The 23,564-nt window shown below is 38.1% G+C and overlaps 2 protein-coding genes across 2 annotated transcripts in view; one reads left to right on the top strand and one right to left on the bottom strand.

Moving 5' to 3' along the window:
• The window catches only part of brf1a (BRF1 RNA polymerase III transcription initiation factor subunit a), a 56,072-nt gene that overhangs the window by 17,616 nt on the left and 14,892 nt on the right, over window positions 1-23,564 (bottom strand). Inside the window, exons 5-12 of the mRNA XM_051125459.1 lie at window positions 22,985-23,016; window positions 21,590-21,662; window positions 13,356-13,505; window positions 10,764-10,857; window positions 10,453-10,579; window positions 8,917-8,956; window positions 8,713-8,805; window positions 7,534-7,794 (exon numbers count right to left, since the gene is read on the bottom strand). Of these exons, the coding sequence (XP_050981416.1) occupies window positions 7,534-7,794; window positions 8,713-8,805; window positions 8,917-8,956; window positions 10,453-10,579; window positions 10,764-10,857; window positions 13,356-13,505; window positions 21,590-21,662; window positions 22,985-23,016 (870 nt within the window). The remainder of the gene's footprint in view (window positions 1-7,533; window positions 7,795-8,712; window positions 8,806-8,916; window positions 8,957-10,452; window positions 10,580-10,763; window positions 10,858-13,355; window positions 13,506-21,589; window positions 21,663-22,984; window positions 23,017-23,564) is intronic.
• On the top strand, window positions 16,959-21,029 carry btbd6a (BTB (POZ) domain containing 6a). The gene is given in 5 exon segments (XM_051125468.1): window positions 16,959-17,678; window positions 17,854-17,944; window positions 18,081-18,199; window positions 19,856-20,852; window positions 20,854-21,029. Coding segments are annotated over 5 exon segments (1,623 nt in total). The 5' UTR covers window positions 16,959-17,298; the 3' UTR covers window positions 20,890-21,029.

Below are 23,564 nucleotides of genomic sequence, written 5' to 3'. Positions count from 1 at the left end.
AATTACAATAGTGTTTCAGCGCTACACGCTAAATATTTAAGTTGTGAATTTCATTCAGACTGCTTTGGCAAAAGGAGGAGAAAAAGAGTCTGACAGTATTCAGCATTACCTCTAGAACTGGATCAATCCTATTTGTAATCGTTAGACTGTTTTAGTGAACCAGATCAATAGATTCAATGAAAAGACCTGATAAAAAAAAACAATATATTGACAAACTTGACAGAGAATTGATGCTTTTTAAAGCTGTTTTTAAAGGTTTTTCAGGTTTTTTATAACCTCACCTGAAAATCAGAGGCAAAAACCCCCTGAGAAGAAGAAAAAAAGGAGCCAAGTTCGACAAAATTACAGAGAAGAGAAATAACAAATGACAGACTCCACCTAACACTAATCATTCTCCCTCTTCATCTATTCCCCTGTTCTTCAGATCTAAAACCATTTCTGTCCTGAGGCTAAATTTCTGAATGATGTTGTCCACCTTGACATTAGCGTTTCCGCGTGCGTTCAGGAAGAGTTCAAAGGCCCCCCTCATCTCCAGAGGTTTCACTGACACCAACACCTGTTCAGCGTCAAGCAAGGTGTCTGACTAAAGACGTACTGATATTTCAAGATACCACCAGACGGACACCTCCTTTCTTTTTCTCCCTGGACAATTCTCACTCTTCAACACAAGCTGAAGCTCACCAAATGTAATCATCTGATAACGTCACTCAAACTGACTGGCGGGTCAGAAGAACAAGCACTGAAACCCAGGGAAAGAAAAAGACGCACAATGGAGATGCAGAGATATGGAATGAGAAAGGAAGAGGGGGGTTTCTTTTGGAGGCGAAGAGGGCAGACAGGCCCATTAAAAACTGACCCCTTCTTACCCCTGTGACTTCCCCAGGGAAACCCCTCGCCCACTCACACACCTGCTACAACTGTCTATATCGCCTAGAGGCTGGAAAGAGAGAGAAAATGTCAAGAGAAAATATATGCATGTGCTTTTTCACACTCTACTGTACATCCACAGAGCAAAAATGGGGGAGGGTTAGACACATTTTCATACAATAAAATTTAAATGTAAATCTAACAGCAGAGAGAAGAGAGAAAAAGATTTGAACAGACTTTATTCATGAGATTTCTCATTCTCGCACATGTTCGGTTGCCCGTCAGGTGTTAAATCTAGACAGGAAAACAGCCTCACGGGGGTCCGCACACAGATTTTTCTGTCAGTGCATGTTAACGGAACAGTGAACGTGTCTATCACATGGAACGGGCCTCCCACAGTCATTTGGGGGTTTTTTTTCCCTCTCCACATGACTGTCAGTCAGTCAGTCACACGTTTATGATGTCATATTTCACACAGATAGCAGTGTCCCTGTCGGATGACATCATATCACATCACTGTCAGTGCTTCACAGTGCACTTCATTAGGAGAAAACAATGCAACAAATGAGCAACAAGGATTAAAATGATAAGAGGACAAATCAAACAGCAGGAAAAAGGGAATGTAAACACTGTAAATTATAAATGTGTCATGTTGAAAACTTAACACAATGTTGCTATGACAACAGTCTCAGCTTTAAAAAATAGTTTTTAAAATTGTACTTCAGTTTAAAGAGACTATGGCTTTGTGATATATTTAATATGATATATTCATGTAGATTTTACTGGAGAAGTCAAATTAAGTTACAATATTGCACAGATTTTAATGTGCTTTTGATGAGAGAATTATATTTTTTATTTATATGGCTATATGAATACCATTTAAGAAACATTTTTAATTAACAGTTATGCTGCTTAACATTTTTGTGGAAACCTTTTACATAATAGATCATTTTTGAATCTTTGATAAATAGGAACTTTAAAATAGAATTTAATAAAAAAAAATTATCTAATGGGGTCATGGAATGGATTTTTGGCATGGATTTTCTTTTAGGTTTACTTATGTTTCTTGCAAAAAAAAAAAAACATAAATATGTGGAAAAATAATTATTTCAACCCTCATTCTGACCCTCCGTCTGAAAAGACTTGTTTTAAGGGGCGTGTGCTTCAAGGCTTCTCAGTAATCAGCCACTGTTATGATTGGCTAACATCACTGCATAGGAAACAGTATCAACGCCCCCTTGCTATTGCATGTGAGTGTTTTGACAACATGATTAAAAAACGGTAATTTCCAGACAAAGCATTATGAAACCATTTACTTACAGTTTGTGATGCAGCTGCAATCAGCTCTAGTACCACTTCATCTTTCAACAAATGTTTCTTTGTGAACTCTCCCTGACACTATGCCTCGTTTACAAAACCAGGCACCAAAGTCTGAACAATCCCCCGGCACAATCTGGGATGCCATTAAAAATAAACTATCCAATTGTTCCTTATGCTGGGATCCTTCTGATATCTGTACAAAGACGCAAATGAGCTGTTTAAACCAAACGCATCAAAGCAAACGCTTTTTTACTTCATTTGTCCTATTGACAACAGACTCAAGTGCATGGACTGTCAGAAGGCGAATGCACATCTGTATGCTGTATCCAGTGTAGATAGTGATTGTAATTTCTATTTGCTTTTGACACAACGTGACACTTTAAATTAGCATATTCAATTAATCAGCTGTTAAGCTACTGAATGCTAGTGGGCGGGGCCTATGGTGAGATGATGACTATTCATCAGTGCCTTGCTGGAGGCAGTATTTATGCAAATGTTTGTGCTCAAGTTACGTCACCTTGCACCTCAGATCCAAACAAGCCATTTTTGGAGCTTGATTAAATAAATGCTTTGTTTATAATGACGAGGACGTTTTAAGCTATGAAACTTGCAGGATGTTGTAATGGTACAAAGACCTCTTATGTGCCAAAAGATCAATGTCATGACCCCTTTAAAACAGAAAATCTTTTGTAATATTATAAGAGTATAATATTATAAGTGTCTTTACTGTCAAACGTATAAAAAAACAAAAAGTATATATAACTTTTGAAAGGTACACCTCAAAACCATGTAAAGTGATTCTAAACATTGTGTTTATGAACATCATTACAAAGACTAACAAAGGCACATCTGTGTGCGTACAAAGGCCTTATGAATGTAAATTACCGTCACTTTTGGCCCATCTGTCCTTTACAAACCTCTAACAGCTGTCCTGAGGATGTGTTCAAAGCAAGCAAGAAGAATAAATGTCACTCACACACTTACTCTGTCTTTCATTCTCCTTTGAAAGGCACCTCTCCCTCCTCCTCTCTCCATCTATCTCCTCCCACTTACCCCTCTTTCCTAGTGTAAATGAACAACTCTTCTCTCCTCCTGCTCGGAAGGTGCAGGGAGATTCTGACAGATGAGAAGAGGAGGGCAGGATCCATCCACTTTTTTTATGTTACAGGCAAACAGTGAACAGAAATGAGATGGAAATAAACTTAACGGATTGACTGGTCAAAAGGAAAAAGGAAGCACAGTAAAACAAGGGATTCTGGCATATCCTACTGTGTGGTCAGCAAGGGGGCCAGAGAGGACGGTGAGTGACCATCTGGAGACTCGCACTCACTGCGGCATTGTTAAGATCACAGGTCCTCCGCCCCCCTCAGAGAATTACACTGCATTACACAGCAGCACCGGATTTCTCCTTCTCTACACACACACACACACACAAAGGGGAAACCCTTCTGACATCCCCACAGAAGAGATCTGACCTTAGAAAAACAGAAGAATTCAAAAAGAAAAGGTACAAAAAAGAAAAACAGGATGAGCAGAGGACAGAGACCTTCAAACACCAGTTTATAACTTTCTCTCACACAATTTCAATTGAGTATCCTTTATTGGCATGACTATATATGTTAAACTGTATGTTTATATTGCCATCACAATCACATCTTGCAGACATGCGTGTCGTATCTGGTGTAAAAGTGTAAAAGGAGTACAGTAAAACATTTAAAACACAGCTTCTGAGGAAATAAATTAACCGTGTGGAGTAATGTAGACAGTAAGAAATTTAAATAAAATGGAATAAATTAAAGATATGTATGTAATATGAATTACTGTGATGGTTCACCAAAAAAATGAAAATTCTGTGATCATTTATTCACCTCATGTCTGTACAAACCTGTATCTTGTGTAGAACACAAAAAGATATTTTGAAAAATGTCTCAGTGTTTTTTGTTTTGCACAACAGAAACCGATGATCACCAAAAGGATTTGGTTATCAACACAAAATATACCTTTATTTTGCGTTGTGAAAAAGAAAGAAAATCAAACAGGTTTGGAACAACATGAGAGTTAGTAAATGATGAGAATTTTCATTAATCTCTTTAAAGGGGTCATCGGATGCCCATTTTCCACAAGTTGATATGATTCTTTAGGGTCTTAATGAAAAGTCTATAATATACTTTGGTTAAAAATTCTCAATGGTTGTGCAAAACAACACCCTTTTTACCCTGTCAAAATGAGCTCTGCAAAAATCATCCCATTCTGAGGGGATTGTTCCTTTAAATGCAAATGAGCTCTGCTCACCCCGCCCCTCTCTTCTCTCTGTGGAGTGACGAGCCGGTTTACTTTAGCCGCATTTAGCTGTGTTTACCCACTAAACTTGCTACCTAGCACATTATTAGGAAAGGTGATCGCAAAGATTCATAAAAAAAAAACCTTATACTCTCTTCTGCTGTAAGTGAAGCTGGATCATGAATGATTCGCGCGAACATAGATGGATATATGTAGATCGGGAGCTGCATTCCCTTCACAAACAAACGCAATCCACTGCATCTTCAGCGGCTCAGATGTCGGGAGTAAATGATGGCCACTATGTTCATTATTACATCCAGCAACACAACACCTCAATCACTCAATCTGAGATATTCTTGTCTAACTTGCATCCCTGCTCCATCATCGAAACAATGGAGGTCAGACTGAGACAGCTGATCTGAGGTAAGATGCTTATGTCAATCAACTATCGTGGGAGCGGCTTCTGTCGGTGTGATGCCACAAAATGAAAAAGTGACTTAGCATCCGATGACCCCTTTAAGGTAAATTATGAAGAACAAGACTAATGGTGCTAATAATGATGATAAAGTTCTCTCTTTCTCTCTGATGCAACAAATACTTGCACATCACACAAACATTTTTGCATTTTTAAATAAGAAAATCCTGCTCACTCTCATTCTCACATAAAAGAACTAGAACACTCTAACAAGCATCTTATTGTCTGGAATGGAACAATGAGTCTACCTAAAAATAAACAGCTGAAGCAGACAGAACCAAGACAGAAGTGCACACACACACAGACAGCCACATTGTCAGTGCCCATATCAAATCACTGAAATGAAATAAGCAAAATGAGGGAAATAAATGACATATTGCTGCAGATCTACAAGGCATCCACTTGAGTTTACATAGACACTGGGAAAAACAAAAGCACTAAAAATACCTCTTCTCTGAGTCATGATTTTTCCTGAGCCCCACTCAAAAACCAAACCAAAATATACACACGCACTGTTCTAGCGTGTCTCACGTGCAATCAAACTCACACACAGCAACCCGTAGTGGGTGGATGAAAGACAGTGTGCTAATGACAAGGTGCTGTGTTCAATTAGTGCTTCAAAGCGTGGAGGGGGGCTTCCTATTCCTCCGCCCCATACAAATCATCCACAATCACCACAACCAATCGAAAACATGACAACCTGCTCGCACAGCCAATCACACAATCTGACAACCTGCCAGCACTCTATCCCCTGGAGTTTACCAGCTGCAGCTCTTCTGCCTGTGATCAACAAAGTCTTGCTCTTGCTCTCAAATGCTTTCACATAGTGTAAATGCAACAACCACAAAAGATAACGCAATCATTTCAGATAAATAAGTCACTCTTGAGCTCTGTTATCCAGGGTAACATTTGTTACAGTGTACATGTGGTATAGACTAAATTTTTAGAAAATAAGTCACTCAAGTTCCACTACTCCTCTTCTATTTATGCCATAACAGCACAAATTTGTGAATGAAGAATGAATCTAGAATGAAAACAGATTAATATGAATGCTTTAGAAAAGAAGACATTCCAGTTGCACTCTTTCTTCTCTATTTATGGCATAACAGCACAAATGTTTGAATGAAAGGTAAATCTAGAATGAAAGTGAATTAAAAATGTATTAATGTGAATGCCAAATGTGTGAAAAAGGGTAAATCTAGAATGAAAGTGAATTAAAAATGTATTAATGTGAATGCCTAGAAAAGGAGTCACAGTTCTACTCCACGTCATATATTTACAGTATAACAGCACAAATGTGTGAATGAAGGGTAAATCTAGAATGAAAATGAATTAAAAATATATTAATGTGAATGCCTATAAAAGGAATCACTCCAGTTCTACTCCGTGTCATATATTTACCGTATAACAGCACAAATGTGTGAATGAAGGGTAAATTTAGAATGAAAGTGAATTAAAAGTATATTAATGTGAATGCCTAGAAAAGGAGTCACTCCAGTTCTACTCCACGTCATATATTTATGGCATAACAGCATAAATGTGTGAATGAAGGACAAATCTAGAATGAAAGTGGATTAAAAATGGATTAATGTGAATGTCTAGAAAAGGAGTCACTCCAGTTACATGCTACATCATATATTTATCTAATGACAGCACAATTGTGTTAATAAAGAGTGGATCTAAAACAAACAGATTCATGTGATTTTTTTAGAAAGGCGTTCCAGTTTTACATCTCTTCCTCTACTTATGTCATAATAGCAAAATTGTGTGATTGAAGGGTAATCTATAAAGAAAATGGATTCATGTGAACGTTTAGAAGTCACTCCAGTTCCACTCCTCTTCCTTTATTTATGGCATAACAGCACAATATGTGAATAAAGGGTGAATCTAGAATGAAAGTGAATTAAAAATGGATTATTGTGAATGTCTAGAAAAGGAGTCACTCCAGTTCTACTCCATATAATATATTTATGGCATAACAATGTGGGAATGAAGGTTGAATTTGGAATTAAAGTGGATTAATGTGAGTTTAGAACAGGAATCACTCCATTTACACACTAATTTACACATCATAGTATCTTAAATGCACAGCTGAACTATGAATGCATAATGGAAGTGGATTAAATGAAAGTGGATTGATGCGAGTGTTTAGAAAAGAGCCACTCCAGTTCCACTTTTCAACTTTTCATGTAATAACAGCACAAATGAGTGACTTAACAGTGAATGTGGAATGAAAGTAAATTAATGTAAGTGATTATAAAAGGAGTCAATCTAGTGCCATTCTTTCTGTACACATGTTGTAACAGCACAAATGTGTGGTTGAACAATGATCATAAAATAAAAGTGGATTAAATGAAAGTGCATTCATGCATGTGTTTAAAAAGGACTCACTCCAGTTCCACTCCAGTTCTTAAACTCATTACAAAACACCAAAAATGTGTGAAGAGCAAATGTGAAAAGAAAGAAAGTTGATTAACGTTAATGTTTCACATCATTCCAGTGCCACTCCTTATCTTCTGTTTGTATCTTGTCAATGTTATCACAGCAAAAATAAGTGTTTATACAGTTTGGAAATAAAATCATGCTCCTACCATTCTCCTTTTCTTCTCTCATTTTAGTGATGGACTCGGGCAGGCCCAAACTGGCCGCAGTGGGCAGCGCTCCAAGCAATAAAGCTAACGAGGGTCGTTTGGTTGGAGAGACTTCCTCTCCATCTCGCTCCTGTTCATTTTCACCTCCATCCTCTTCATATACAGAATTGCACAGGTGAGATGCCGCTGCCCTCAGCTCATCATCCTCTCCTTCCTCATCACCAGCAAGGATACCAGATGATGCCAAGGAAATCACATCATCTGAAAAAAAGCAAGTGTGAAAATATTAACACATGAGAAATGAATCATTGCAGGAACAACAAACATAGGTATAATGAAGAAAGAAATTGCTGTATGTAATTTATTTTTGTAATTAAATTACTTTGCTAATTAAAACATGAAGCTGGATGTATTCGCCCTTTGATTTTGAACTTCGCTATGATCCAGCTGACATGGGGAAAAAGTAATTATATAAACACACACATTGACCGCAGTAACACACATGCATGAACACAAACTACCGTAAAGTGAACACACATGCATGAAAAGAGACACTCAGACACGCACACCAACACTCCCACGCTTGCGGTCTTAATTAGTTCCCTCCTGTAATCACTACATTAGAGAGAGAGAGACAACACGCATGGGGAAGCACTGTATCTCTGATTGTGGGTGCTGCTGAACAAGGAGCTAATTGGACAGCAACACAAACAGAATTTCTGCACAAGGGAAGTAACACTCAATTTCCGGAAGAAAGCATTGTGAGAGCAGCTGTTTTCACCAAGCAAAGAGCAATTCTGACAGCAAGATAATTATTTGTTTTAAACACAAACATTTTGGGTGCCACTCACCAATTATTTTGAAGCACTTCATACATGAAGAATTTATACATGCATGCATACTTGTTCTTATCCATATTGTAATACTGATAAAGCTGTAATATTCTAAATGAAGGATTGCGTGCCTGTTGTGCAATCACCTAATCCTGTGAAACTGAAGACTGGAGTAATGACTGCAGAAATTCAGCTTTATTATATTTTTTTCTAGCTTTATGGTTTTACTGCATTTTTGATCACATAAAGCAGCTTTGGTGAGCAAAAAAAGACTTTCAAAAACATTAAAAAAGTCTTAATGGACCACAAACTTTGGAATGCCACTGTATGTGTGTGAGCACTGTACCATCTTTGGAATAGGATGCATAAATCCCTTTGGCTCTGGGCCTACAGCTCTCCAGCTCGACTTCAATCTCATCCTGATATCCACAGATTTCACCTGCAGAGGACATACACGTGTGTACACACAGAGGAACACGTCAACGACACAACATGTTAGGTTTATTCAAACACCCATGATATAAATTAAAGCATAAATGTTTCTAGGTACCTTCAATATCATCAACTTTCTTTGCAAGCTCTTGTTCAATCTGTGGAAGGATTTGGAAAGAGTAAAAAGGATGGATGCATAATGTGCATACAATATAAAGTAAAATATAAAGTCGTAAGTAGCACAGGTATACTTGTAGCAATAGCCAAAAATACATTGTGAGAGTCAAAATTACCGATTTTTCTTTTATGCCAAAAACCATTAGGATATTAAAATAAAGATCATGTTCCATGAAGATATTTTGTACATTTACCTGCTGTAAATATATCAAAACTTAATTTTTGATTAGTAATATGCATTTCAAAGAACTTTATTTGGACAACTTTAAAGGAAATTTTCCCAATATTTAGATTTTTTTTTCACACCCTCAGATTCCACATTTGGCTATCTAAGCCAAATATTATCCTATCCTAACAAACTGGCTGGTTTTGTATGGGATTATTTTTGTGCCAATAAGAATGAACGTAACTTTATAAAACTGAACGTAACTTTCCAAGAAACGATCAAAAATATGCCACTGCAAAAGAAGAAAAACACAATGAAAATGAAAAAATGAACTCAGTCGCACGAATTTAACATGCTCTTCAAATATGCTTCATTCTTTGTTAATGATTTTCAAAGAATCGTTTTCGCGAATCATGGATTCTGAATGCGTTGCCACAGCTTTCGCTTACTCTTCGCAAATTTTCGTTTGCTGTTTTGGCACAAACCTCTCGTGGGGGCGGGCTTAACAGCGATCTACTCTGATTGGCTAATGAGCTTTTGATGGACAGTTGCTCTCTGACCTGGAAGCACGGACGGTGACGTCAGTGGCGCAATACGTCGTGCTTTGTTTATAGAAACTATCAGAACTGTTGCACACTGTACATGAATAAAACTTTTATCGATGTTATTGATTAACGTTACTTTAGCAACACGAACTTCAAGCTGCCCTGAGGGACAAGCTGAGGTGGAAGATGATGCCACTCCGTGTCTCTCCTGGGAGCTCATCTTTAGAAACTAAGAGACGACCGTAGGTGAAATACTAATAACATTAATACTTAATATAAACAAAGCACGACGTATTGCACACCGCAACAACTTTCCAATATGTGCGCCACTGACGTCACCGTCCGTGCTTCCAGGTCAGAGAGCAACTGTCCATCAAAAGCTCATTAGCCAATCAGAGTAGATCGCTGTTAAGCCCGCCCCCACGAGAGGTTTGTGCCAAAACAGCAAACGAAAATTTGCGAAGAGTAAGCGAAAGCTGTGGCAACGCATTCAGAATCCATGATTCGCGAAAACGATTCTTTGAAAATCATTAACAAAGAATGAAGCATATTTGAAGAGCATGTTAAATTTGTGCGACTGAGTTCATTTTTTCATTTTCATTGTGTTTTTCTTCTTTTGCAGTGGCATATTTTTGATCGTTTCTTGGAAAGTTACGTTCAGTTTTATAAAGTTACGTTCATTCTTATTGGCACAAAAATAATCCCATAGTTTTGTGGTCCATATTTGCAAGAATGGCTGATTTAATGTTCAAATTTGCTATGTAACCTGTTTTAGCTTTTGCTTCCTGAGTCCAGCCGTGTAAGAGGGAGGGTCACACTCCTGCTCCAGATCCACCCGCATAAACTCTTCAATTGTCAGCTCACTGGTGGGCGTGTCCTCAAATTCATTCAGTCTGTCAATCAAACAAACCGGGGGTCAAGACATACAACTGAACAGCAAAATGGACCCTAAATTCAAAGCCTTTGAAACACAATATACAAAAAACACCAAATATGCAACACCAAAACACAAAAATTACACCAATTATGTAATATTAATGATATTGCTACAAACGACTATTTTAAGAGAAAACACACCTTTTTCTCAGTGTGGCTTCACAGACTTTCACCACACTAATAACCTCCTTAATTGTGCGGCGGAACTCGTGCATACGGGCAGCAACCAAGAGCGCTACAGGGAACACAAATACACAAACTGTAGGTACAACGTTCACACTTTCAGCCAATGGCAGGAGAAAAAGACAGGATGAGAGAGAAGAAACGGAGAGTGGCGCATAGTCAAATATGAAACATTTATAGGGCTCCAGAAAAGTGCGTCTGCTGTACCTGCCCCCCTACTGACTCACCTCAGGCAGAACAAACAGACATTAAATGCACCTGCAATACCGCAGAACCCCTGATGCCTGTTTCACTCTGATTCATTAAAGAAACATGAAGAGCCAGATGCGCTTCTGAACTACCTGACAAACTGAAGAATGTCCAACACCACAAAGCATGCAAGCATGTAAAAGATACTGAAGATTTTTAAGAGTTTTAAATGATTCCTCAAAGAGTAACTAATTAGAAACATGGCATTATGGTTCACTGTCATTTTCCAAAACTATTTTAACAGCTGCAGACAACAGCTTAATCTGACACATAATTTTAATAGATAACAGGGTAAGGTGTGGCACTTTTAATTTAGGTTGCCCTATAAATATTAGGTAAGGATCACTTCCAGAGTAAAAATTTCCTGATAACTTTCTCATCCCCATGTTATCCAAGATGTTCATGTCTTTCTGTCTTTACATATTTGAGAAAAATATTCAAGGATTTTTTTTTCCATATAGTGGACTTCAAAGGTGGCCAAAAGGTTAAAGGTGCAAATTGCAGTTTCAGTGCAGCTTCAAAGAGCTCTAAACAATCCCAGCCAAGGAATAAGTGTCTTATCTAGCTAAATCTGTAATTTTCTAAGAAAAATACACATTCAAATATTAGCTCGACCTCACACATTATGCAATCACGCATGCATGATGTAGGTGCAAGTACCGACCCAATGTTTGCAAAGTGTACTACTTAAGGTAAAAAAAAAACGATCTAGAACAACTTTGAAGTTGGAGGAGAAATGAGATTTTTTTTGCCCTACTCTACCTTTGGAAATATTTTTATTTTTTAAGAAAATGACCAAACTTTTTACTATACAAGACCCTTTCTTGGCTGGGATCGTGTAGAGCTCTTTGAAGTTGCATTGAAAATGCAAATTGGTCCTTTAACCCATTGGGAAGTACAGACGTTCACTATATGAAGAAAAATCCTGGAATGTCTTTCCTCTTTTTGACTGAAGAAAGAAAGACATGAACACCATGGATAACATGGGGGTGAGGAAATTATCAGGAATTTTTTATTCTGGAAATGAACTAATCCTTTAATCTCTCCAAAAAGTGTTAAAGTGAAACACCATTTACATTTCAAATACAAATACGGACAAAAAAAAAAAATCTAATTCATAAACTCAAGGATCATGTGGTACTGAAGATGTCTTGCTGAAAATTCAGCTTTTTCATCACAGGAATAAATTACATTTTAAAAGATGTTAAAACTGATGATATCACTCTTTTAAGTGTATTTTGGATCCAGTAAATGCATCTTTGGTGAAGCCTTCTTTCAAAAAAAATGTTTTTAAATCTTACCGACCTTAAACGTTTAATCAATAGTGAATATTTTTTAGATCTATATAGACCCTTCAATGAAGTAAAAATCTAAATACATGATCTTGTAACATTAAAGGAGTGGCACATTTTACCCCGTTCTCCCCATACATGTCCACGGGTTTCAGCTATAGCTAACCGAGCGCAATTCTGTGCTCAGGTTCATGTGGTGTAATAAAAAAAAAACAGCTGTTTCTTCCTCTGCTGTTAACCCTGCAGGATATCAAACCAATCTGTGTTCCAGCTACTACATGAGGACTATTCAACAAGCTTTAGGCCTTCATCACACTCAGCGGCTCTCTCAGCCTCTCAGTTTGTCTTCATTCTGGCTTTTTTCTCACATTCTTTCATTCTCTCCATCGGCCTGCCTTTCTTTCTCAAGTCTCTGATCTCTCGCTGTGAAACAAACTCTTTTAGGCTCATGCTTCCTCTTTTCTCAGCGCTGCTTCTAAAAGATTAATGGGAGATTAATTATTCAGGTTATGCAGTGGTGGGGGGGGGGGAGCAGAGAAACTCAAACTGAGAGTCAGGAGGAGTCAGTTATTCTAAAAACTTAATTACTGGAACTCAGTCTTAACAGACTGTGTCAAGTTTACACAAGACTGTGAGAAAGTAAAACCGATATTGATGAAAATGCATTAGAAATTAGCTGCATTGGATCTCTGGGGCAGTTCACAGTGCCAAGAAAGGCAGTGTGAGAAAACTAACACTTTCAGGAACCATTCTCTTTCATCAAGACTGATTGGCGATTCAGGAACAGCTTCAAATGCATGAGCTGATCTAATTACACATTATGACAAACTGTATCTTAAAATGTTTCCTGACACAAAACTAAGTTCTGGAAGGGGTTTCTATAGCGTGCGCTCCAACTGTGGATGCTTCAGCGATGGTGTATGTGCTTTTGCGCATGTAACAAAGCAACCCTTCACTAGCTCACATCATTAAAGAGGTCGCACCGTTAGGGGAGGGTTGCCATGGTTACCTGCTCCGCAGAGGCCTGAAGGTCTTCGTCCCGTGTGCATCCAGTCTCTCTTCATCCTCTGCAGGAGACGCAGTGCCGTCATCGAAACCTCATGGCTCTTCTCTCCAAATTCCAGCATTTGTGCAAAGCGCGGGATATAAAGACACGGATCTGTATGAAACGAAACTCTTGGAATTACAAAGCTAGACGGAGTATATTTAGACCTTCTCAAACACACTGTTGCATTTTCAGTTCAATAACTGTTCAGCCGATCAGTGTCAAGTCTAAAGTTTAAAGCTGCTAATGAGTGTGAGGGTTTGTGGAAGGCGTTTTTTTTTTTTTTTTTTTTTTTTTTTAAATGGACACAATATCACACCCTCGCCTACAAGTTTAAAGTGCTAATACTTCAGCTGATGAGTTTTCAGTTAAAAATGTAATTAGTCATAATAATGCAACTAATATTAACATTATGCTTACAATTCTCATTAAATACTACATACAGAGAACCTCCATTATTAAGGTTTAGCAAACTGCTTGACTCTCACACTAAACATTACAGGTAAGAGAGCAAACTCAGTTTTCTGACAGTTTACCAATAATATTTTCAAAAGATGATGGCACTGTGTGAGAAACTCAAAAGTCTTTCTGCTCAACAAGGCATCAGCAAATCTTCCATTTAATCCAATGATTCCCAATCAGGGATATGTGAAGCCCAGTGGGTACTTAATCAGGCTCCACGGGGGTGATTTTGAGTTGTTTAATACGATAAAACAGAAATGATGACATCAAAATTATTAAGGCTGTAAAGGGTTTTTTTTGGTTTTTTTTTAAATATAAAAAAATAGTCTTTGATTTTCATTGTAATTAGACCCTGGAGAGAGAGAGATTTTTCTCAACTCTCATACTTCTCCATAAAAATCCAGCGTTTTTTTTTTTTTTTTTTCTTTTTTTTTCTTTTTTGATTGTTCCAAGATTGTTCTCATCAAACTCATCAGCAAGTCAATCAAACCAATATCAATTTAAATGCAGTTTTTTTTCTTTTTTAAGAAAACAAAAGATGACACATTTTCTTAGACTGATATTATGCCAATGGGAATTGGATATACATTTTTAGATGTAGCTCAGAAGTCCAGATATTAGATATATATCTGATTTAAACTGGCTCAAAACCAATGTGAAAAGAATGAATTTCATGTGTACTTTTTTGTGTTTATACACTGCTGTTAAAAAGTTTGGGATCAGTAAGATCTGAAATGTTTTTTAAAGAAGTCTCTTCTGCGCATCAAGGCTGCATTTATTTGATCAAAAATACAGAAAAAAAAACTGTAATATTGTGAAATATTATTGGAATTTTACATAATGGTTTTCTTTTTTTATATGCTTAAAAATATAATTTATTTCTGTGATACAAGGCTGAATTTTCCATCTTCACTGTCATATGATCCTTCAGAAATTATTCTAATATACTGATTTATTATTAGTGCTGAAAACACTTTATTTTTTTGGAACCTGTGATATTTTTTTCAGGATTCTTTGATGAATAAAAGTTAAAAAGAAAAGCAAACAGCAATCTTTTGTAACAATGTACACTTGTCTTTTTTTCTTTCTTTTTTTAAAAGAATTAAATGAATACTCTTATTCAGCAAGGATGTGTTAAATTGAAACAAAGTGACAGTAAGGATGTATCTTTTTTAGAAAAGATTTCCATTTTGAATAAATGCTGTAAAAAGTATCGCAGGTTACAAAAAAATATGAAGCATCAAAACTGTTTCCAACATTGAAAATAAATCAAGCCTATTAGAATGATTTCTGAAGGATCATGTGACACTAAAGACTGGAGTAATGATGCTAAAAATTCAGCTTTTCATTACACTAATGAATTAAATTTTGAAGTATATTAAAATAGAAAAACAGCACTTTAAACTGCAATATTTTTGTATTTTTGATTACATAAATGCAGCCTTGATGGACATAAGACACTTATGTAAAAAAAAAAAAAAAAAAAAAAAAAAACATTAAAAATTTTTACTGATCCCAAACTTTCAAAGGGCAGTGTACATGTGCAACAATGTTTGATTTGCAAAAGCAGCTCAATTTAATAAACTGCTTCAGTTTGAGGGGGTGCTACACTACTGGGAAAAAAAATAAAAAATAAAAATCTCAAAAGGTTTTTTTGGAAAAGAACCTTTCAGTGATTCAACCCTTTTTATTTTAGTTTGAAGAACATTTTGTCTTATGAAACCATACATGCCAAGAAGGAATCTTTTTAAAAGAGTCTATTTGTCCAAATATATATTTTTTACCAACAATATTAAATGTTTGAAACTGAATAACTGTAGAAGCAGCAGTACAGTTTTTAATGCCATGTAAGCAACTGAGTTATAAAATATACACGTGTTGCATAAATACAGCAAAATATGAACTGAACAAAGAAAAACACTGTAGTTAAGTGAATAATCGTATTAATGGCCATAATGTTAAATATGCATCCAGTATATTTAGCACAACATAATGAATGCATTTTGGTTTAATGTTGATGAAGGGGTCCTGGAGCCCTAATGATGGGACTGTGGGGGTACATAAAACAAAAAAGGTTAGGAAACACTGATCTAATCCCCGCTACATATGTTCACTATAAGCCGCTTAGATCCGTCTGTGCTGTGTGTGGGAAAAAGAAGAGATCGGGGGAGAGAGAAGCATCACGCTGCGCTAGGACTTGACTGGGAAAACGGAGAGCAGTCGTGCGCACTACAGTATTTTCACAAGTCCAGCCCTCGTCCGGTTTCAGACTCCATCACGACCAACCGTGAACCGGAGCAATAAAACTTTTGACATCGCTTTGAATCGAGCGCACCGTCTTAGCCGTGTGATGACAACAAACGCACGTATAAAATACAGAATTTAAGGTAAGAACACGCACGATGTTTTCTCTTAAGAGTTACAGTGTGACGTAAACGTTACATTTACTGAACGCAGGCTGGTTTGTAACAATCTGCAGCGTGCGGGTTGAAATGTATCGATGGTGATGCCTGGTGTACGCGAAATATTGCACTAATTGCTTTAAAGAGAAACCTTTGCGTGATATAGCATACAAATAATGGCTATGCATTTAGTGTTTGAATTAAGTTACATCGTGAGTGTTTAAGGAGAAACATACTGAGGAACGAAGACAAACGACGTGTACGGACGAACTTAGTATTTAACGCGCAGAAATCATCCAGCAAAGATCTTTTATTTGATTCGGAACATTACAGGAGACGTTTATAGTATAAACTTATAAACATGTAGTTGTATATATGAAAAATTTAAAATCCCCATCACTGCATATAGTCCACAGAGAGATTCTATTTTCGCAGGGTTGCCAGATCCCGCGTACAAAAACAAACACTCTGGTTCGTGGCAATGGATATGTACGATAAATATATTCAATATATAAGAAAAATGTATATATATTGTGTGTGTATATCCATATATTCACATATACATACTGTGAATAATCCCCAAAACAACACATAATGCTGTTGCTTATAACAGCCAGACATGGCAACACAGAATTATAGGAGGGATAGAGAGCTCTTGGAGAGACAACCCTCCACTTCTGACGTCAGACGAAAGAGAGAGAGCTCAAAATAAACTCAAACTTCATCATTCCGTGTGGCCACAGCAGAGGAAAGACCTGCTTGGCTGTTATAAGACTACATACTCTATTTGTTGGAAGGTTTCTGAGTGATTTCAACCCGATTTGGATCGGAGTTTTCGGTATAAGAGGCTGTGAGGGAAAAAAGAGGATGGCATATCTATGAATTTTTCTCTGAAATATGAATATTTACGTGACCGTTTAATGACAGCGAAGCTGTTTTTGTTTCCACGGACACCACGCAATATTATTTAGGAATACCACGGACCACGGTTGTAGCTGACACTTATTTTTTCTAAGCGCATTTTGGCAAACTTTTTTGTTCTGATGCCCACTGCGCCGGAATGCAAGCTGTCCCATCATGGCCGGATCATGAAATGTGTTACTTTTTTACTTCTGCTCCCCGAAACGTTAAAGAAGTTGAAGCGGACAAACAAGCACCCCGGCAGGCTGTCTCTGTGCTATAACATCTTAACTCTTTCCCTTAAGAAAAGGATGGCAGCGGAACTGTGCCCGGTGAACGATCACGCCACAGTGCAGAAGAACGGGACTGTGATGCTGAGCCTGCCAGAGAAAAAGAGGAGCGTGGAGCCGGTTGCGCAGACCACCGCGTCCATCGCCACCACACCGACCACAGAGCAAAACATCAACAACAACAACGTGGAAATTCCCAGCTGGAACTCCGCGCACCCGACATTACGCGAAAGGCAAGACATTAAATCAAGATTAATGAGAGATTCCACAGAGAGATTCATAAAGCGTCTATTTAGATGTTTAATATATTTAATATGTAATTTTATCTTATATATAATTATCATATCTAAACATTTATTAAATAATATAATTTAAAATTTGACTAAATTTATTTATGTTTACTTGCAGAAATGCACTAATGTTCAATAATGAACACATGGCAGATGTTCATTTCATTGTTGGTACACCCGGTGAATCAGAAAGGGTCCCAGCACATAAGGTGAGCCCACACACCTCTCTTTTTTTTTTGTCACCAAAACTGAACCATCAGCTGAACAGAAATAGGTGTCAAAAAAAGGAAGAAATCCAGGAATTAGATAAAACACTGATGGTTTGTCTCTTCCCCCCTCTCTCAGTATGTGCTGGCAGTGGGGAGCTCTGTTTTCTGTGCCATGTTTTACGGGGATCTCGCGGAAGGGGATTCTGATATCCATATTCCAGATGTGGAACCCGCTGCTTTTCTCATCCTGCTCAAGTAAGACTCACTCACTAATCACATCCGGGCATTAATAACAGGGCGACTGGGCTTTCATGCCAGGCAGCACAGATGGGTTCACAGAGGCCCCGACAGTGATGTCTTGGTTTAGGAGTCGCCCTCTTATTTCAGAGCTATTAGAGATCGTTTATTGGATTGCGAATGCGAATGATGTACTTTTTCCCGGGGAAGTCACTATTTAAAGCAGTAGTGATGCAATAAAAAAAGAGCATGTTAAACAGATCAGCGTTTTATGCTTTAAACTTAAAGAGTTAGTTCAGGCAAAAATTAAAATTCTGTCATTAATTTCTCACTCTCATGCTGTTCCAAGTCTGTAAGACCTTCGTTCATCTTTGGAACACAAATTAAGGTATTTTTGATGAAATCCGAGAGCTTTCTGACCCTGCATAGACAGCAAGAGTCCTACCATGGTCAAAGGTCCAGAAAGATACCAAGAACATCGACAAAATAGTCCATGTGACATCAGTGGTTCAACCATAATTTAACAAATATAAAGATTTTATTCAACAATTCTTCTCTGTCACCCTAGCGCCATTTTGGAGAGTATCACGATGCAGGTGCTCGCTTTTCTCTAAAATATTGTTAATTTCATAAACAGTGATGCCAGTGATGTCACATGGACTATTTAAGGATTTCATCACAAATATCTTAAAGGAGAAGTCCACTTCCAGAACAACAATTTACATATAATGTACTCACCCCCTTATCATCCAAGATGTTTGTGTCTTTCTTTCTTCAGTCGTAAAGAATTGTTTTTTGAGGAAAACATTTCAGCATTTTTCTCCATATACTGGACTGATATGGTGCCCCGATTTTGAACTTCCAAAAAAAAAAAAAATACTATTTTAAATACTTTTTAATCTCAAATGCCCATCTTGTCTTGCTCTGTCTGAACTCTGTGTATTCTGGCTCAAGACAGTTAGGGTGTGTCGAAAAACTCCCATCGTATTTTCTTCCTCAAATTCAAAATCATTTCAAAATCATCCTACATCGCTGCAGAAGTACCAACCCAGTCTCTGCAAAGTGAACATACAAAGATGATCAAACACCCTTAACAAAAAAGGTAAAACAGCGATATTTTGAAGTTGAGGGAGAACATAAGATGGAAGTTTTTCGACATACCCTAACTGTCATGAACCGGAACAAAAACAGAGGTCGGGAATAGCAAAACAAGACAAGCGTTTGACATTGAAAAGTATATAAATTGTATTATTTTTATGAAAATAACCGATCGTTTCGCTAGATAAGACCCTTCTTCCTTGGCTGGAATCATTTACAACCGCATTTGGGATCGCTTGAAGCCGCATTTCAACTGCATTTTGGAAGTTCAAAATCGGGGCACCATATCAGTCCATTATATGGAGAAAAATCCTGAAATGTTTTCCTCAAAAAACAATTTCTTTACAACTGAAGAAAGAAAGACATGAACATCTTGGATGACAAGGGGGTGAGGACATTATCTGTAAATTGTTGTACTGGAAGTGGACTTCTCTAATTTGTGCTCCAAAAATGAACGAAAGTCTTACGGGTTTGGAACGGCATGACTGTGAGGAATTAATGACAGAATTTTCATTTTTGGGTGAACTATCCCTTTAAAATTGACCCTAACCTCTCTATCTCCCTCTTCTTTATCAGATACATGTACAGTGATGAGATAGAGCTGGCGGCCGACACAGTACTGGCCACGCTTTACGCTGCCAAGAAATACCTGGTGTCTGCTCTGGCTCGCGCATGTGTGGGTTTCCTCGAGACGAGCCTGGAGGCGCGAAACGCATGCGTGCTGCTATCTCAAAGTCGGCTGTTTGAGGAGCCGGAGCTCACTCAGAGGTGTTGGGAAGTGATCGACGCCCAGGCGGAGCTTGCACTGCGCTCAGAAGGCTTCACCGAGATCGACCTGCCCACACTGGAACACATCTTACAGAGGGAAACCCTAAATGTGAAAGAGGCAGTGGTCTTCCAAGCCGTTCTGGGATGGGCCGACGCAGAGTGTCGGAGACAAGGCCTGACCCCAACGCCACAGAACCAGCGCTCCATGCTGGGGAAGGCATTGCACCTTGTGCGTCTGCCTTCTATGACACTGCAGGAATATGCAGACGGAGCTGCGCAGTCGAACATTTTAACCCTTGAGGAAACACACAGCATCTTTCTCTGGTACACGGCTGCTACGAAACCTGCACTGGGATTCCCGGTTGCGCCCAGAAAGGGGCTGACGCCGCAACGCTGTCACCGGTTCCAATCTTCTGCATACCGAAGCAACCAGTGGCGCTACCGTGGACGCTGCGACAGCATCCAGTTCGCTGTGGACAAGCGCGTGTTTATCGCCGGACTCGGCCTGTATGGTTCCAGCGGAGGGAAGGCGGAATATAGCGTCAGAATTGAACTGAAAAGACAGGGAGTGCTTCTGGCACAAAACTTGACCAAATTTGTGTCAGACGGTTCTAGCTCAACGTTCCCCGTGTGGTTCGAGCACCCAGTACAAGTGGAGCAAGATGCGTTCTACACGGTTAGCGCCGTTCTTGACGGGAGCGAGCTAAGTTATTTTGGACAGGAAGGAATGACAGAAGTGCAGTGTGGGAAAGTCACCTTTCAGTTTCAGTGTTCCTCTGACAGTACTAATGGGACAGGGGTGCAGGGGGGGACAGATTCCAGAGCTGATATTTTATGCATGAAAACTTGGACTGATCCCTTAATGAAGAGACAGCAGGGGGGGTTTCCCCTCTCGAATAAATGCCTTTACTCACAATATAGCTGCAAGACACTACTAGAAGAGGAGACGATCCCCTCTCATTCGTTTTTACGTCTCGCATATAATGGAATGCTGCCCGAACTTATTTATTTCTTATAACATGTACTTTAATTTAAGCACATTTTATTTCTAATTATTCAATATTCTGCCTGTGTATAGTGAATCATGGGCAGTTTGCACTTGAAACTAGGCAGCTTTTCCTCTGTCTTGTTATTTAATGGTTATTTGTTGACAGCTTGATGCTGAGTGACCTAAAAAGGGTTTCAAGAGCCTGCAAAATCATAAAATATTTGTTTTTATTCATCAAACAGTATTTTGTTCTCTTTTGTCTAATGCACAGTTATAAGACTTGTCTTTACGGTTTCACTCTGGGTAAAGTTTGACCTTTCAAAACCTTAAAACTGAGAAGTGTCATTTTCTCATCTAAACTTCAATGACTGACTGACTACTTAAAACACAGTCAAGTGTTCAGTTCAGGTTAAACATTTACATTGCAAGAAAAGCTTAATTTACAGTTGCACGGCACCCTCTGGGCATTAACAGCAGCACTACACAGTACCAGTCAATGTGGATGAACAGCAAAGCATCATGGGAAACTACAATGTCACTTATGTGATGCTTACCAATAGCTGGTGCGTTGATACACAGCTCTCTGGCTAAAACAAGGAAGGTCTTTCCCAAAACATACACATTCACCTAGGGAATGAAAGAAAGAAAGAGTGAGAAATGGACACAAATTTGTGGTTAAGGAAAAAAATGACTACAAATACAGAAAGAGGGGGAGATATAAGATAAAGGAAGATAACGCTGTATTTTAACAGATGCTGAAGGTTGCAGAGTTCATAGCTCTGGGGTTTGGATCTGTACCAGCATCACCACAGAGTCTTCACTTTCTCACAAACTCTATATCTGTGTCTTATCCTTAGAGGATGAACTACAATAACAAAAATATTTCATAAAACATCATATAACTCAGCGCTTATCATAAAGGACCACCTTAATATTATTAAAAAAATAAGATATCCATGAAAAATGACGCACATGCATAAGCACAAACACCCTGTTTCTTCCATCTGGGCCCTGTGGCAGTAAAGAGGAATCTTTTTTGGTTGATGTCAAAGGTCGTGAGCACTGAAAAGTAGGATGGCCCTCACACACTCCTGACCTGAGAGGGGCGGCGACAGCCTTATGCCTCAAAAGAGCTCCTCTGTCTGGGGGAGAGCAAAGGAATTTATGGGTCCTTTCACTGGCAAAATCCCCTAATGACTCAAATACCGCAGTGGACAGGATCTGCGTGTTAGCGTGTGGGACAGGGAGGGGGTTTAATAGGACAGCTGGGAGGGTAAAAATATAAAACGGACACACCAGCTGGACGAAAATGGCTTTCGAACACTAACTGGGTTCAAACGTCTGGGATGGTAGTGAAAGTGCATTTATTTTGCATCACGTTACTATTTAATGCATATTCGTTGTAAATTATACTAGCATAAGTCTGAGTGAAAAGCTGTAATTAAAAATGTACATGAACTTTAGAATGTTTTAGCATTTCGTTTGGCTCCCTTTCACATGAATGATGTCACAAATTTGCTTTTATTTGACCTAAAACAGTGCATAACCTTTTATTTTAAAAATTACAAATTTCCAAAATGTATTACTAGGTTTAAAGAAAAATTAGATATATTTTGTTTATATAAATATATATTTAAAATTATATATTTGGCCGAAAAACAACTAATCGAAAATCTGGAGAAAACTGCCTTTAAAGTTGTCAAAATAAAGTTCTTAGCAATGCATATTACTACTAAAAAATTTACTTTTGATATATTTACAGTAGGACATTTACAAAATATCTTCAAGGAACATGAGCTTTACTTAATATCCTAATGATTTTTGGCATAAAAGAAAAATGTATCATTTTGACCAATACAATGTATACTGTTACAAATATTCCCGTTTTGTGGTCCAGGGTCAAATATATATATATATATATATATGATAGATAGATATGCTGGACTTACTTGCAGGAGGTCACTCAAGTCCAGCAGCATGTCTGAGAAAGTGCATTAAAGAAACGGTACAGGAATTAATTTTATCCATAGCTATCCATAGTATTTTCTTGGCATCAAACCCATGACCTTTACTCTTTAGTCTAATACTCTAGGTACTGTGCAATAATGACCATAATAACGCAAGCATGTACAGAGACACTTGAAGAAGAGATAGACAGGCAAGAAGAAGAAAGGGATTTTGGTCAGATTTGGTCCCTTTGCTTGACATTTTCCCTCTTTGAGCAAAGCTCCACGGAACCACCAACCCGTGAACCCTGGAATTCCTTGTCTCCCAGCAACCGAGTACTCTGTGTCCATGGAGACCAATACACCTGTCCAATCAAGACAAAGTGTATTAAAACATCCCATTAAAAAAACGTCATTGTGGGATTTTCAGTCACCCTGGCAACAATAAGAGATAATTCTAAATTGCGGGATTATGGATGACCTGGTTAAACTCATGCTCATTTTTTAGGATTTAACCTTTCCAGGGAGACATCTCACATATGGAAAAATTAGCTAAAGGCCATTAATGTCTTCTCTAATCACT

This window comes from Labeo rohita, chromosome 13, assembly GCF_022985175.1.
Source record: "Labeo rohita strain BAU-BD-2019 chromosome 13, IGBB_LRoh.1.0, whole genome shotgun sequence".
NCBI lineage: Eukaryota > Metazoa > Chordata > Actinopteri > Cypriniformes > Cyprinidae > Labeo > Labeo rohita.
Note: the sequence above shows the minus strand (reverse complement) of the source record. Positions and strands in the feature narration are given on the sequence as shown.